We start from the raw sequence: 17,750 nt of genomic DNA, 5'->3' as shown, positions 1-17,750 counted from the left end.
CATCCAGGGTAAAGCAGTTTGTTTAACTGATATCCCACGCACCACCTTGAATAATCACTTCTCTGATGCAGTGTGTACCATCCACATGACTTGCCATATCTCCTTTGACAGCACATACCAAATTCAAGAACTCCAATTAGAAAGATTAGAGCAGAAAATGCATTCAAACACCACCACCTCAAAGTTACCCTTCAAGCAATACTGCATCCCAACTTATATCATCATTCCTTCACAGCCACTGGGTCAAAATCCTGGAATTTCCTTCCTAGCAGCACTGTTGTTATCTCTACACAATATGTACTGCAGCAGTTCCATAAGGCAGCTCACCAACACCTTTTGAAAAGCAAGAGTGGACGGCCAACAAATGCTGGCACAGCCAGTAACCATTCCATCTGACGAACAAATAAATAAAACGACTATAAAATCAACCAAATCTCTCAATAGTTCTGTTTAGGAGATGTCCAGTAGTTTTATTAATTCTGCATAAAATACCTTACAAGCATGTCATAAACCTTTAATCAGAGCATTAATACAAAATAAAATAGAAAATCACATTTCTAATTTTGCATGACAATCATGAACATAAATTGCAAACAGGAAGAATGTGATATATTGAATATTTCAAAGCATTCACTGATAGTTAGTGAATTTGGCATCAATGGGTTTCAACAATTCTTTCTTTTGTCAAAAATTATTGAAATCCATTAGTTACTAAATAAAGGAGAATATTAGCAAATACTAATGGTTCTTTGCATATATTGTCTTCGCAGTTATGAAGTCCCAAACTATAGCTTTACACCAAGAGAGAAAATGGTCAAATGAGATTGAACTTTGACCTTGTCAATTGAAGTTGAAAAGATGAGTTGCTTTTATATGATTGCAAATAGAAACATCTCAACCAATGAGTTTATTAGCTCCATGTCTTGAAGTACTCCTCTCAGACAGTGCAGTTAACCTAATTTTTAAAAATGAAAGCTGAAGTTTCCTCTACTCTAGCCCACCTGAAGTATGTTCACTTTCCCTGCATCATTTTCTATGTTTCTGATACCACCTCCAGTCTTATGTTGAGTATTCAGACAAGCCCAGGTCCGGTGGGTCATCTCCACTTGAATTTCTGATTTCTGCTTCCCCATTAAGTGTTCTAATTAGGAGCATTTTCAAATAAAGTTAAACCACAGGCATACATATCAGTACTGGCCTTACCACTGCTTATTTATCCATTTTAACCCATTCACTTTCACTTTGAATGAGCAATTTCCAACCAAAGGAAGCTAACATCAGAAATTATCATGGATCTGCTCTAGTTAACTGTCAAGTAGTTCACAAATGCAAGAATTACCACAATTACATCCAGTATTGGTTGCCAAATAAAGTTACGGGAATTCACCTGGTGATGATGTAATCAAAAATGGCAAAGATAAACATCAAATACCAGCAATTAAGCGGTAGACAGTTAGACAGTGGGGCTTTCCTTTTAACTTCAATATTTTGTGAGGTTTTTCAGTAATGTTGCTCTGACATCAATGCATGGACTTGAATTATTTTGAGAAACTGCACTTTACTAAAAACACGTGGAAACATTACAGCAATTTCAAGGGGAGCTGATATAAATTTCGCTCCTGAGATTTGGAGCTCCAAAATTCAAAAAACTCTCAACTTATATTTCAAAAATACTATGTAAAGAATTGGTATAATCTTTATTTGCTAGAATAGAGTTATTTCTCTCAGAAGTTTATTTTTAAGTCCGATGTCAATTAGAAACTGGCTTGAGACTGTCCAAGATAATTTTGTGTTAGATACTTAAAGATAGCAAATTCAGAAATTAATCTCAATCTGATCAGGATTGGATCTCATTGTTCAGACCTGAAATAAAGTTTTCTGGTTCTGCTACCTAATAATTTCAATAGCTATTCAGAGTTATTTTCCTGAACTAAAATCTAATTTCAGGATAGCAATACTACTATATTGACTGAAAGATTAAGAAAGTTGGAACCAATTTTAGTTGAGTTATACAAATTTAAGAGAACACAGACACGCCAACGTAATGGTTTTTTCTATCTGAAATGATTCTATAATGTAAAGGTGATTAAGTATTCTGGATAGGCTTGAATATCATTGAAAATGATAAACATTGTTGGGTTTTGCTGATTATCAACAACACTGTCATACAAGTCTGTAGGATTTGTTGGAGACTTTGAAGGGGGAGCGACCATTCCTGACTGTCCTTGACAATAGATTCCAGTAAGTACTCGAGCACGATATATATACTTAAATCCATTAGGATCAGTCTTTGAATACGTTTCCTGAGCAGAGTAAGTTGCACAGACAGCAAAATAGGTGCCCTTCCCGAATGCTGTGGCTATAAAAGAAAAACAGATAATATGCAGTCATTTTATATACCAAAAGCATCAAATGACATATCAATTTGTCTTTTGAGAAAACTAATTTGCTTTGACCATCTTTAAATGAAACATTTTAAAGACTGTCTTCATTAAAAACATTTTTATAAATAAAACTAAGAGGTTCAGAGAAATGTGAAGCTAATTTTATTTGGATATGGTCATGCTTGCAGTGCAGTCTCACATTCAGCAAGAGCGAAGACCTCTTTTTAAGACCTACTGGAAAATCAAGTCAGCTGACACATTTACCATATTTACTTTAGCTCACTGATCTATTTCACAGTCTAAAAAGATCAACAACCGTCCAAACATCAGACCAGTTTATTGAAAACAGTCAAAATTAAGATTGAACATTTTATAAACCACTTCATCAGTAGTTCTGAGAGTTATCAGATCCAAAATGTTAACTGATTTCGCTTCACACATACTGCCAGATTTGCTGAACTTTTCCAGCAATTTCTGTTTCTTTTTTGTACTTCATCATTAAAATGTTTTGATAAGATTTGACATATAGTAAATACCAAATAGTGACAGTCTTTTCAGCATTTAAATTTTCCATTTTGACTATTAGGGAAATTATGTTCCTTACCATTCCTTCCTGCATAACTACGATTAAATCCATGATGGTTGATTGATTCAAGGGTGTCTTGTGATGTTCCATGAAATAGGATGTGTTCATTATTAGTGCCAGGAGGATTCTTATCGTTCAGCTGTTGCTTTTTAATCATGTAATTTTTCCAAAGACACATGCTTTGCAATCTTTCGATCTGTTCAATAAAATTTCTTTGTTACATTTTATAGGCAGTTTAATTTTAAAACAAGACTCAAAGTACTTAAAAAAAACACAGTTGGCTTCAATAAGATAATGTATTCATTCCTGAAGTGTTAATTCATCTGCTCTCTCCTGATCTGCTGTGTGCTGAATATTTTTGGCCTTACAAAGTTCCTGCATCTGAGTTTTCTTTCTAACTCTTATTACAATCATTCAGTCATGAAACTTACAGCAATATCAATCCAGCATGACTATGTTGCTGGTAATAATACTAAAAGACTTAGTATGTATCTGTAGTGTATTCACATACTAATACTCAATCAAGTGATAATATTATTGATGAGCTACATATTGATCTTATTCAACCACTTTCGCAGGAGGACTGAGTGTTGCCTGAACTTCGTCAATTGATTTTAGATTAGATTCTCTACAGTGTGGAAACAGGCCCTTCAGCCCAACAAGTCTACACTGATCTTCCCAAGAGTAACCCACCCAGACCCATTTGCCTCTGACTAATGCACCTAATGCTATGGGCAATTTAGCATGGCCAATTCACATGACCTGCACATCTTTGGACTGTGGGAGGGAACCGGAGCATCCAGAGGAAACCCACGCAGACTTGGGAGAAAATGCAAACTCCACACAGACAGTCGCCTGAGGCTGAAATTGAACCTGGGTCCCTGACGCTGTCAGTCAGCAGCGCTAACCACTGAGCCACCATACTTGGAATTGGAAAATCAGCTCACCTACAGACCTAGATTTATTTGAGATTTTTCTTTGGTTCCATTGGAAAGGAAATTAATTATGAAGACCTCCTGAAGTGAGCGTTGATGACCTTAACTCAGTGCTAAGCTGGTAACTGATTAATGGAACACAATATGGACTTCAGTAAGGCATTTGATAAGGTTTCCCATGGGAAACTGATCAGCAAGGTTCGGTCTCATGGGATAAAGGGAGAACTAGCCATTTGGATACAGAACTGGCTCAAAGGTAGAAGACAGAGGGTGGTGGTGGAGGATTGTTTTTCAGACTGGAGGACTGTGACAAGTGGAGTGCCACAAGGATCGGTGCTGGGCCCTCTACTTTTTGTCATTTACATAAATGATTTGGATGCGCGCATAAGAGGTACAGTTAGTAAGTTTTCAGATGACACCAAAATTGGAGGTGTAGTGGACAGCGAAGAAGGTTACCTCAGATTACAACAGGATCTGAACCAGATGGGCCAATGGGCTGAGAAGTGGCAGATGGAGTTTAATTCAGATAAATGCAAGGTGCTGCATTTTGGGAAAGCAAATCTTAGCAGGACTTATACACTGCTGAAAATGTGTTGCTGGAAAAGTGCAGCAGGTCAGGCAGCATCCAAGGAACAGGAGATTCGATGTTTCGGGCATAAGCCCTTCTTCAGGTTTAGGGTGAGGGGGGAAAGATATAAAAAAAGACCTAAGGGGCAACGTTTTCACGCAGAGTGTGGTACGTGTATGGAATAAACTGCCAGAGGATGTGATGGAGGCTGCAACATTTAAGAGGCATTGGGATGGGTATATGAATAGGAAGGGTTTGGAGGGATATGGGCCGGGTACCGGCAGGTATGACCAGATTGGGTTGGGATATCTGGTTGGCGTGGATGGGTTGGACCGAAGGATCTGTTTCCATGCTGTACATCTCTATGACTCTATGACTCTAAGTCACTCAACAAGCAGTAAATTTCAATCTTGACCAGTTCATGCAATGCTTTACCCATGGGCTGAGAGTCCTCAGTCAGCACCTGACATATTTTCAAAATTATTTATGAGCTAACTTGGTATTCATAGAAATTACAGTCATAAAAATTTACATAAGACCTTATCAGTCTGTAGCTCCCAGCGAGAAGGTAGAAATGGTAGTAACACATAAGGAAAAGATGCATTCGTGAGACCTGACTGTAAAGTCTCTGACATGGCCATGTAAAATCCTGAGGGTTTTCACTTACAAGAAACAAACCTGGACTAGTTATACAAATACTGTAGCTACAAGAGTAGTTTGGAGGCTCAGAATCCAGCAGTGAGTAACTCGCTTCCTGTGTACCCTAGGCCTATCTACCACCTGCAAAGTACAAGAATGTGACAGAATACTCCCCACTTGCCTGGATGAATGGAGCTCCCACAACTCTCAAGAAGCTTGACACAATCTAGATATTAAATTCACAAACATTCACTCCCTTCACCATTGATGCTAAGCCGCAGCAATGTATACCATCTACAAGATGCACTGTACAAAAGGAAAGTTACACAGAACTTCGTCACCTGTAAGTTTCTCGTCAAGCCACTCAACTTCACTGCTCCTTCAATACTGCTCAGTTAAATTCCTGGAATTCCATCCCTAAGGGCACTGTGGGTCTACCAACATGATATGGACTGAAGCAATTCAAGAAGGCAGATCACCACCTTCTCAAGGGCAACTGGAGAAGGATATCAAATGCTGCCCAGTGATTCCCACATCCAATAAATAAGTATTTTAAAATCTGTCTGTCGTGGAAATCTCAACTTTGGTCACCTTAAACATCTCCATGTGTGGAAATGATTCTGCTCACATTTAGCCACCATGTTTGAAATCTTTTCCATTCATCTGAACTGAAATTGCTCTTTGGGGTAGCCACTTGATAATACATAATAAAACTAAAGATAAAAATTGAATTGTAGTTAGGTAAACATGTTTTTAAGGAATATTACCTACTGCTTTTAATAACATTAAAAAATGACATTTTCATAATGAAATCCATGTCTTAATTGGAATTCCAAAAGAGAGTTTTACTGGAGTGGAAGTTTGGCTCTCTTTTTCCACAGATCATGCCCAGGGTAGCCAAATTTCTGCTGGTTTTATTTCAGATCCCAAGCTTCAACTGTATTTTGCTTTTATTATAATCGCTGGATCTGGCACTGGGGAATGAGGTGGGTCAAGTGTGGGAGGGTGTGCAGTTAAAGAACAATGATCATTGAATCATAAGATTTCAATGTGAGTTTGAAGAGCAAGCAGCAATCAAACACAGACTGTTTAAACTAGAAGTGGACTAACCTCAATGTGCATCCAGCTGTTGGAATGAAGAATTAACAGGATAACTATATTGAATCAATAGATGGCTTTCAAGAAGCAGAGATTTCATGTATTAATCCTAATATATTCTAATATGGATGAAAGGCAGATGAACCAAAGCCAAGGCTTCTTAGATAATGAATGCTTGGTCCCCTTCTGTCGGATATTCACATAAACGGTTTGAATGAGAATTTAGGAGGCATGGATAGTAAGTTTGCAGATAATACCAAAATTGGTGGTATAGTTGACAGTGAAGAAGGTTATCTAAGATTACAAAAGGATCTTCATTAATTGGGCCAATGGGCTGAGGGGTAGTGGGTGGAGTTTAATATGGATAAATGCAAAGTATTGCATTTTGGTAAAACAAGGGCTAGATTTCGACAGTTAATGGGAGGGCAGAGAGACCTAATGGTTCACGTACCTCGTTCTTTGATAGTTGCTTTACAGGTAAATTGCTCAGGCCATTGACTATAGGAGTTGGACATGCTGGCGAAGCCATTTTTAGAGTACTATATACAGTTCTGGTTGCCCTGCTGTAGGAACGATATTAAGTTGGAGGGTTCAGAAAAGTTTTACCAGGGAATGGAGGATTTGAGTTATAAGAAGAGGCTGGATAGGCTGGCACTTTCTGTATTAGGGCATAGGAGATTGAGGGATGACCTCCTAGAAGTTTACAAAATCATGAAGGGCATAGATAAGGTGAATATCAAAGGTCTATACCTTTGATATTCACCTTATGTTTGGTGACATATTTTTAAGGTGAGAGGAGAAAGATTTAAAAGGGAACTGGAGGGCAACTATTTCACAATGAGGGGAGTTTGTAAGTAGAACGAACTACCAGCGGAAATGGTAGATGCAGGTACAACTGCAACATTTAAAAGATATTTGGACTGGTGTATGAATAGAAATGATTTACAGGGATATGGGCCAAATGCAGACAATTGAAATTACTTTAGTTTGGGAAACATGGTCAGAATGATTAGTTGGATCAAGAAAAGACAGAAGATGATGAAATGAGCAAAAATCTACAATCAAACTTGCGACTTCTATGTTTTTCCAACTAGATCTATTTTTGGGTCCTATGTTTCTAGGTTTTCCATTCAAAATCTAGGTTTCTTTCACAAGACTCTATTGTATATATGCTCAGTCATTCAATATGGTGAAAATCTATGCATTTAAATAACAGATTTTATAACTTATTTGCATTATCCCATGCTAATCATGATGAAATTGCATAGAATGGTTCTTTCATTGGATTTGGTGCCCAGCCCCAGTGCATGCATATGCCCAAGGAACCATTTCCATTTTGCTTCGGAAATTAAGTTAACTCCTTGAGTCGTCATTATGTTACATTTGTGTAGGTTTTTTTCACAAGATGTAAAAACATGGTGGTATCTTTTAGTTGTTCACATGAAATTATTTTGAAAAACAATTTGGATTACTTTCATAATATTATGAACGAGTCATATAATTTAACCATGTAAATAGGATAAATATTTCAGGATAGCCCAAGTTAAAACTATCTATATTTCTCTATTTCTTATTAAAATCACTGTCGAGGTTTTTGTCAAAACATATGGTGGCAACACTGTCTACAATATACGTCAGGTGAATTCTTCATAGGTAAACCAGAATAAAATGATATGTTGAAAGGACAAGTGATGGGGAAAATAAGACCGTGAAAGAGAAAATATGAGAATGGACTGCCGTTAACAATAAAAAGGAACCCCAAAGGCTTCTTGCATATAAATAACAAATAGGTACAAAGAGATGCAGTGAGTACCATTAGGTTTAAAGAGATTGTACATATGTATAGTACAGGACAATAATAGAATAACAATAACATTGAATATTGGAGTAGGAGTAAATCATTTAGCCACAAACATCTTCTGCCTTTTTAGATTATGACTAGTCATCTACCTCAATGCCATTTTCCTGTGCTATCCCCATATTCCTCATATCAGCATTTACTAAGGAAGCAGAATGCTGACTAAACATTCAAAAAAATGGTCAAGGTAATGGAAAATATGAAACTTGGTAGGAAATGTGTGGGAAAAGTCTTGTTATGCTTAGAGTAGATAAGTTGTCTGATCCAGGAAGCTTGCTATCCGAGAATACTTAAGAAAATTGGATTGGAGATACTGAATGAGCTTGTCATTCTTTTCCATTCTTCCCTCGATAGGAGGGGGTTCCAAGAAATGAATAGTGGCAATTATGGCATCCTTATTCAAACAAGGATCCCTAATAGTCACAAGCGGTCATTTTGATTGCAGTGATGGGTTAGGTTTCATAAACAATAATGAGATAAGGAATCAACAGCCACTTGGAAATGTTTAAGTTAATTAAGGATAGGCAACACAGAGATGTAAACATTCATTTCGCGTGTCTGTTGGTCAGGTACCAGGTATAGTAGCTCTCACTGCAACTGCTAGTGCATGTGTGGTTTCTTCCATTACAAACATCATTGTTGTGAGCTCATCTATTGTGACAGTACTGCTTTAGGCCTGCATTCCCTCTGACAAACCTTCTGCCCCTTGTCCTCTACCCTTTCCAGAGCTCAAGCAGCCCATGCCAGGACGAGAAAGGAAACCTTCAGGGAAATTAAATGTACACATCAATATGGGGTAACGGGACTGATTGGATAGCAAACCATGAAATCACTTTAAGGGCCAAATGTACCTTCTATACCATCATGACTATACCATCACCATTCCTTAAAGAAGGAAATCGACCATCTTTACCTAGACTGACCACACATGACTCCAGACACACAACTTTTACATGCAATTAGAGATGGGCAATAAATGCTGCCCTCACTAGTGATGCTGACATCCACTGAAAGAATTTTTTAAAAGTTGTTGGTTTCTTTTTTGGAAGGATTTTAGATGGTAGCTTCCAAATTCCATTATGTTTAATCACTGCTGAAATCCAATCCAAAACATCTCTAATTCAGAAGAATATCCCTTCATTTCCTTGGCAACATATGCCCAGCAATTATTTTCATGCCAATTTTTTACGATACACACGACAAGATAGGGCCCCATATGTTAATACTGATAGTTGAGAGAGAAAAACATAGTTAATGCTTCATGATTTGCAGCTTCAAAACAATCATAAATTAATTGAAAGTTTGTTCACTTTCACATATTGTTGCCCAAATGCCATGAAAGAGGATTACATTAACAAATATAAAAAACCTTCTTAATCTTAATCGGTCTTCTTAATCCCAAGTTCTCTGACGTTGTTACTGATTTCACGACATCCTGAAATTCTTGGGATTGTGGTTGTAACTGCACAGATTTATATTGTGATTTTTGCATGTCATCCCAATGGTGTGGAATGTTGTCTGTTGTCATTCCTATAGATAAATCGAATGAATCACATATTTTATCATCATTTATACGCTAGTCAATTTCTTTTTAGCCTCAAGAATTGGCTGTCAATGCTCAGATATTTATTCCAGACTTAAGCATCCAATGTTATTATTAACTTCTACCATGTTAGTTATAAGACAAGTCAAATACTTACAGTTTTTGGATTAAAAGGAATGATGATTTAATTATATAAGCATTTGAGGAATAATTTTGTTCTTGTACACTACAAACATGAAGTATGACACCTTCTGATTGCAAAGTAATTGGACACATTAATTAAGTCTCCAAAAACATCCAATCCCTTCTGGGAAAATGTAAATGTTTCCAAAGCATTTAAAAAATGATTGAATCCAATGTCCTAACATCTCCAAGTCAGAAAATACCTCACTGCATCAGCTAAATTATTTTTGTTCACCACACAAATCATATGGAACTCTTGATATTGCTTTTTAATTTATATTTATGGTGCAACCATGGAGTTTTGTACTATGGACTAATATGCACTTGAAATCGAATTAAGACTGGCTAAGGCAATTTTATATAGGTTTCTTTTCTGGCAAGACAAAATGAGTGAACAGATCTACAGCAACACGCACTCATCTTTTGTAGAAAATATATCTAAATGAATAACTGTGAACAGTATTTGTTTTATCAAGACAAAAAGATTTACCTTCTGTTTTCAAAACCCTTTTTAATTTAATTACATTTTCTTTATTGTCAACTGCAGTATTTTTTCTTAAATCCACCTTCCAACGTTTGGCTTGCCAATCAATGGTGAGTTGAGTTTTGTCTTCATTGAATGCCTTTTCCAGATTGAGATTGACAGTCTTGTCAAAAGGTATGAACTGCGCGCCTTGTTCAAAGGACCATTCTACTAAATTGTTGAGAAGTTCTTCATCTCTTCTTCTGAATTCACTTTCTCTCAGATTATTAATCATTTCTTGAATTTTCGAATAAGCAGATGAAACATCCTTAGCGGTGCCAGAAACAATGGCCTCAGCTCCAGATGGTTTCAATTTCAACTCTATTTTGATTTCCAGTTTCTTCTGGAGTGCTGTTAATTCTTCTTCTTCTTTTCCAGAGAACTGAAACAAGTAATCACTGCTAATGATTTTCTCATCATGTTCTGAAAAAATTAACTGTTCTATCCAGGATTTTGCCTTTTCTACAGTTTTCTCATTTGCTCCACAGATTTCAAACGGAACAGGATCTATCTGATCTTTGAATACAATATAGTCTTCAGTAAAGTGTTGTTTCTTCTCTTTACTCTGATCAGGCCAAAAAAATTCTGTAACTGCATCTAGGAGTGCCAGAAATGTTACATTTTAGAATAAGGCAGTTCTTATAGAATAAAACACAAGCAGAAGAAGAAAAATCTTTTGCAAATTGTTCTGAGACTTACTTTTTGCTTTATTCCACAAAGATTCTGGTTCTGTCAGATTCGACCTATCATGTTTTTGCAGACAGTTCTGAAATTCATTGAACATTTGTGGTTGAAAAATAACAATGCGAATCTTCTGCAAATAAGTTGAAGATTTTCTGCTTACAAAATCACCGACTGAATCAATCATTGCATTGGCAACTTGGGAAGGGTTTACTCGTCCTTGTCCTATGTATTGGAACAAAGAAAGATTTAAAATTTGTATGCACGATTTGGCCCTCTAGTCATCATGAAAATAATTATTTCGTTGAGAAGTCAATTTCTTTCATCCCTTTCCATGCCTAAAGTTAGTTCTTTACTCAACGGTCAAGTCCTGGATTTTTAAATTTTTAATGCAAATTCTTTCTTTTTAAAGGATTTAAATTCACAACCCATGATATTATATAAAAATCTCTGTTACATGTATTCATGTATCAAGAATAACATCGTTACGCATTGTGCCAAACAACTAAAAGATACCAATTATAAAAGATGTACTTCAGCTCTGATTATTATCTTGTCCCTTTTCATAGATATTACTTTAACTTCTTTTAGCATTTCTCAGGACAATGCCTTGACCAATCAGAGTCAATATTTAAACAAAGCTTGGCAGTTAACTGTCAAGCATCGTAACATACTGCATTCTCCATGTAAACCTCTACCAGAGTCCACTTGCCAACCAGTCAACACTCATCTCTTATTCAGTATAAACATTGCTTATTCTTTGTTTTGATTTTTTGTTTTGCAAGTTGTCCTGATGACTTGGAATTAACGGAAATACAACAGAGACCAAGTCTTTCAAGCAGGCAGTCATAATAGGTAATTATGGGTGAGTGCTTTTAAAAGCAGCTTGAACATATAAAATCATGGAAATAACATTGGAATTGCAAAGGGTGTAGATGGTTATGAAAATACTTGAACCTCAGAGAGAGAGGAGAAAGCAAAGAGACAGTATTTAAGTGCCTGGAACTTGAGAGCTGTAAAGTAAAACAAAGAGAAGAAATGGAAAGAGAACGAGGAAAAAAGAATACTGGCTTAAAGAGTTGTGGGTTAAAAAAGAAGCCTCAGATGTAGAGGAAAGTTCTAATGAGGAAAATCCTAATCATAACCTAAATCCAGTAAGGAATTCTTTTTTATATGCTGAACCAAAGTTCAAGGGAAAAGTACGTGGGGTCAATCTTTATTTTAATTTATAAGGTACTGAAATAAATGAAACGGCTGGAGAAAAACTGGACATGGAGCATGCAAAGCAGGTTGAAAGGTTAAACAGTTCTACATATACCTTTCTGTCAGCGGAGATTACTATGGATTATGATGTTATAAGAAAGGCTACTCTAAGCACATATGACTTAGTTCCTGAGGCATACAGGCAAAAGATTTAAAACTTAACAGCCCACGTAACCCACCTTAAATTTGAAAGAATAAAGCAAAGTTACTTTGACTGGTTGATATGGTCATTTGGAGTAAATACCGCATGTGAAGCTCTTATTGAAATCATTCTCTTGGAATAATCTAAAAGTTCACTACCTTTCACAATTAGAACCCTTGTTAAAGACCAGAAGGTAGCCACTGTGAGTCAGATGGTGGGAATGGCTGACAATTGTGAACTGATCCATAAAACTACACCATTTTCCAATTACCCTCATAAACCCAGAAGGGATAGAGGGTGGTAGAGGGAGGTCAATAAGAAGCACCAGCAATGTGCACAATTCAGCACGGTGAGATGAAGGCCAAGTGAGACTATACTGTTGGAATTACTGAGATTAGGAGAAATTTCTTCATCTAGAGAATGGTGATCTTGTGAATTTCGTGGGTACATGAATAGGAAGGGTTTCGGTGGATATGGGCCACGTGCTGGAAAATTGGACAAAATCAGTTTAGGATATCTAATTGGCATGGACAAGTTAGACTGAAGGGTCTGTTTCCATACCGTATAACACTATGACTCTATGAGTGGCTTGCTAGGCCAGGTGAGGATGGCAGATTTCCTTCCCCGAAGGACATTAGTGAGCCAGACAGATTTTTGATGGGCATCAGTAGATTCTTTATTCTAGATTCTTCATTATTAAATTCAACTTCCGCCATCTGCACTAATAGGATTTGATGCTGGGTGCCAAGAACATCAGCTCACAGAAGAGAAAACTAAGTGGGGGTGTTGGTGAGTGGGATGCTTTTTGGAAGGTCAATGTGGACTCAATGGGACAGATAGCCTGCTTCCACATTGCAGGGAGTCTATGATTCTCAGAAGTTCTAGGTACTACTGCCTTTATTTGAGTGAACTGAAAGGTGACCCTGATCAATAGTTTCAGAAAATCAACCAAGAAACCTGCAATTATGCCTGTGGAACTGTGGACTGTGCAAATGACTGAAGGTTATTTTCTTTTATTTATCCCTTTACTTTGTTTGTTGTCTTCTTGTTTTTTTTAAACACAGAGCAATTAGATAATTTGTTGTTTAAGGTTATTCTACTAAAGTTACTATATTGTTAGTAAGTTGTTAAATCCTTTGTTTAAGTTACAAACCAGTGTCCAGAATTAGTCATTTGCAAAGTCTGGAACTGGTTATTCAAAAGTCTATGTAGGAACTATCGGGGTTAATTTTGAGGGCCTTTGAGGGTTTAATCTTACTGTGTTGCAAATACAGAGGTAGAAAGACTGATGTGGTTCAGTTATCTGTACCCATGTCATAACATGTTGACATTTCAAAGGAATGAGTCATGGTGTCTCAATGTTAGGAGGGATAGAATCAGAACACATTGAATTGGAAGACATAGATTTTAATTGGGTGAAGGTAAGAAACAAAAAGGGGAAGAAGCAATCTTTAGGCCCCAACAGGAGCTCTTCAGTGGGACAGAGAATAAATCAAGAGATTGAGGGCATGTTTAAAAAAGGCAATGCATTAATCATAACAGAATTTCATCTTCAAGTGGATTGGGAAAGTCTGGGAGAGGTAGCCATGATGAAAAAATTAAAATGTGCATTCACAACAATTTCCCCAAACAAAACGATGGGAATTCAATTAGGCTATTTTGAATCTGGTGATGTGTAATGAGGCAGGTTTACTAAAAGATCTCAAAGTAAAAGAACCCCTTGGAAATAGTGACTGTGACATGGTAGAATTTAACATTCTATTTAAAAGGGAAAAACTTGCGTTAGAAACAACTGTGTGCTAAATTTAAAGATAATTATAAATAATAGAGGGCCAAGCTGGTTAGAATGGATAGGGAAAGACATTTAACAGCAAAGGTGACTTGAGGAAAAAAAAAGGCAGATCCTTTAAGAAAATATTTCATGGCTCACCTCAAAGATATTTCACAATAAGAAGGGATTCTAGGAAGTGGAGAAGTCAAAAGCCAGGGTTAACCAAGGAGGTGAAGTATAGCATCGAATTGAGAGAAAAAAAACACACATTGTCAGAATTAATAGTAAACGAGAGGAATTGTAAAAACCAACAAAAGGAGACCAAAAGAAAAGGCCAAAGTTAACTTAGGCTGTGGAAATAAAATGGAGAACCATAAAGTGGGAGGGATTGAAAGAAATGCGTTGCATTTGTCTTCATGGTGGAAGACACTAATAGCATTTTAAAATTCTTAAATAATCAAGCGGAAAAGGCGGAGAGGAAATAAATTGAACAACTATTGTGAAAGGAAAGAAATATTAGGGAAATAATGGGACTAAAAACTTAAGTCCCCTGGTGCTGATGGGATGCATAAGAAGAAGATAAAGAGACAATGGATGTACTAGTAATAATCTTACAAGAATTCTTGAATTCTGGAAAAATTGCCTATGATTGGAAAACTGGCAACGTACCACGTTTATTTGAAGAAAAAGTAAACAAAACAGTTAACTAAAGGCTAGTTAGCTTAATGCTTGTTATTCGGAAAATGTTGGAGTCTATTAAAAAGGATGTATTAGTGCAGCATTTAGAAATGTATAATATGATCAAAAAGAAAAAACATGGCTTCTTGAAGAGAAGGCTATATTAGGCTATTTAATAAGAGGCCACATTGTTCGAGGTAATATATTAGCATGGATAGAGGATTGGCTGAGATTTGGAAGAAGGGGGAAAGGATATCCGGATGGCAAGCTGTTACTAGTGGAGCATCACAGGGATCAGTGCTCATAAATATTTACAATATTAATTAATGACTTGGATGAGGAAAGTGAATGTGATACAGCTCTGTTTGCAAATGACACAAAAATAGGTAGGAAGGCAAGTTTTGAGGATGACTGAAAAAGTCTTTAATAGAACACAGACTGGAAAAGTAAGTGGGTAAAAGCTTAGCTGATGGAAAATAATCGAAGAAAAAACAATGACTGCACATGCTGGAAACCAGATATCTGGATTAGTGGTGCTTATGCTACTTTCTCCCCACCCCACCCTCCTCTAGCTTATCTCTCCGCGCTTCAGGCTCACTGCCTTTATTCCTGATGAAGGGCTTTTGCCCGAAACGCCGATTTCACTGCACTTTGGATGCTGCCTGAACTGCTGTGCTCTTCCAGCACCACTGACCCAGATGATAGAAAATAATGTAGATTATAGATAATAAATGTGAGATATGCATTTTTGCAGGAAGAATAGATGAGCTGAATTTATTAGAATGGAGGACTGCAGAAAGCTACAGCACAGAGGGATTTGGCTGTCCTCAAGTATACATCACAAAAAGCTAGCATACCATTTCATCACACAACACCAGGTTATAGTCCAACAGGTTTAATTGGAAGCACACTAGCTTTTGGAGTGTCGCTCCTTCATCAGGTGATAGTGGAGGGCTCAATCCTAACACACAGAGTTTATAGCAAAAATTTACAGTGTGATGTAACTGAAATTATACATTGAAAAATTGATCGTCTGTTGGCCTTTCATCTGTTAGAATACCGTGATAATTTTACTTCTTTCATGTATAAATCACAAAACCTTTTTTTAAAAAGTTGCATTCTCGGGTTAGCTGTTAGCAATGGTGATAGCAAGATGTTGAAGGTGTTGGCCCCCTGTGTTCTCTGTCTATGCCATGATGTTTAGATTGATTCTAATCTAAAGAGTAAGATAACAGAGTTTTACATGAATTCATGCAGTTTTTGAGCTCAGAGTTCTATGTGAATGCATGCAGTTTTTGAGCAAAGTACAATGTAACCCTGCAAGTCCAAATTCACCCCACAAAATATGTGTGCGCATGTGGGTCTTTGTTTGTCTGGGTTGAGGATTATGAGTGTGAGAAAGTGTGTGTGTGTGTGTGGTGAGCGTAGAGTGTCTTAAGTCTGTGAGGGGGTGCATGTGTGAGTGTGGGAGTGTGTGTGTCTGTAAGGTGTGTATGGGTGTCTGTGTGCGCGTCTGTGTATATGGGTACGACAACGGATGAATGGGCACTGCACAACAATCAACAGTCAGGAGCGTTCCTTCCCAGTTGGGGAACACTTCAGGTGGTCCAGGACATTCTACTTCGGACATTCGGGTGATCATCCTCCAAGGTGGACTTCGGTACAGGCATCAGAGAAAAGTGGCCGAGCAGAGGCTGATAGCTAAGTTCGGTACCCATAGGGAGGGCCTCAACCGGGACTTTGGGTTCATGTCACATTACACACACACACGCACACACACACACACACACACACATACACATACACATGGACACACATATACACAGACATGCACACAGACACCCACACACACCCTTACAGACACACACATTCCCACACTCACACATGCACCCCCTCACAGACTTAAGACACTCTACACTCACTACACACCCACGCATACACTTTCTCACACTCACAACCCCTTACCCAGACAGACAGACACACACAGACAGACAAAGACCCACATGCACACATATATTTTGTGGGGTGAATTTGTACTTGCAGGGTTACATTGTATTTTGCTCAAAAACTGCATGCATTCACATAGAACTCTGAGCTCAAAAACTGCATGAATTCATGTAAAACTCTGTTATCTCACTTTTTAGATAAGAATCAATCTAAACATCAGGTCATAGACAGAGAACACAGGTGGCCAACACCTTCAACATATTGTCTAGCTATCACCATTGTTAACAGCTAACCCAAGAATGCAACTTTTTAAAAAAAGGTTTTGTGATTTACACATGAAAGAAGTGTATCACGGTATTCTAACAGATGAAAGGCTTAACAGACATTCAATTTTTCAATGTATAATTTCAATTACATCACACTGTAAATTTTTGCTATAAACTCTGTGTGTTAGGATTCAGCCCTCCACTACCACCTGATGAAGGAGCGATGCTCCAAAAGCTAGTGTGCTTCCAATTAAACCTGTTGGCATATAACCTGGTGTTGTGTGATTTTTAACTTTGTACACGCCAGTCCAACACCGGCATCTCCAAATCATTTCAACAGGTAATAGGGAAGACAAGTGGAATGATGTGCTTTATTGCAAAGGTAGTTGGGTAAAAAAATAAGGAAGTTTTGCTAAAAATCATGCAAGACACTAGTGACACCACAGATAGAATATTGCAAACGCTTTTCAGTTTCTTATATAAGGATAAATATAATGGACTGGGTCCGTCCGGAGAAGATTCTTTCAGCTGATTTTAGTTATTGAGGTACTGTTTAGGAGAAGAGATTGAGTGGATTGGAATTGTACATATGGGAGTTTAGATGAATAAAAGGTGAGTATTGAAATATACCAGATTCTTATGAGAGGTTAGATGGGGAGAGGTTGTTTCTCATTGTAGAAGAGTC

The 17,750-nt window shown here is 37.3% G+C and overlaps 1 protein-coding gene across 1 annotated transcript in view; it reads right to left on the bottom strand.

Annotated features, from left to right (window-relative positions):
* Nucleotides 1-524: 524 nt before the first annotated feature.
* Nucleotides 525-17,750, bottom strand: part of LOC132817064 (protein mono-ADP-ribosyltransferase PARP14-like) — a 59,043-nt gene continuing 41,817 nt past the window's right edge. The window contains exons 13-17 of the mRNA XM_060827156.1: nt 11,017-11,223; nt 10,285-10,914; nt 9,438-9,598; nt 2,989-3,166; nt 525-2,359 (exon numbers count right to left, since the gene is read on the bottom strand). Of these exons, the coding sequence (XP_060683139.1) occupies nt 2,070-2,359; nt 2,989-3,166; nt 9,438-9,598; nt 10,285-10,914; nt 11,017-11,223 (1,466 nt within the window). The 3' untranslated portion in view covers nt 525-2,069. The remainder of the gene's footprint in view (nt 2,360-2,988; nt 3,167-9,437; nt 9,599-10,284; nt 10,915-11,016; nt 11,224-17,750) is intronic.

Source organism: Hemiscyllium ocellatum, chromosome 7 (assembly GCF_020745735.1).
Source record: "Hemiscyllium ocellatum isolate sHemOce1 chromosome 7, sHemOce1.pat.X.cur, whole genome shotgun sequence".
Taxonomy (NCBI): Eukaryota; Metazoa; Chordata; class Chondrichthyes; order Orectolobiformes; family Hemiscylliidae; genus Hemiscyllium; species Hemiscyllium ocellatum.
Note: the sequence above shows the minus strand (reverse complement) of the source record. Positions and strands in the feature narration are given on the sequence as shown.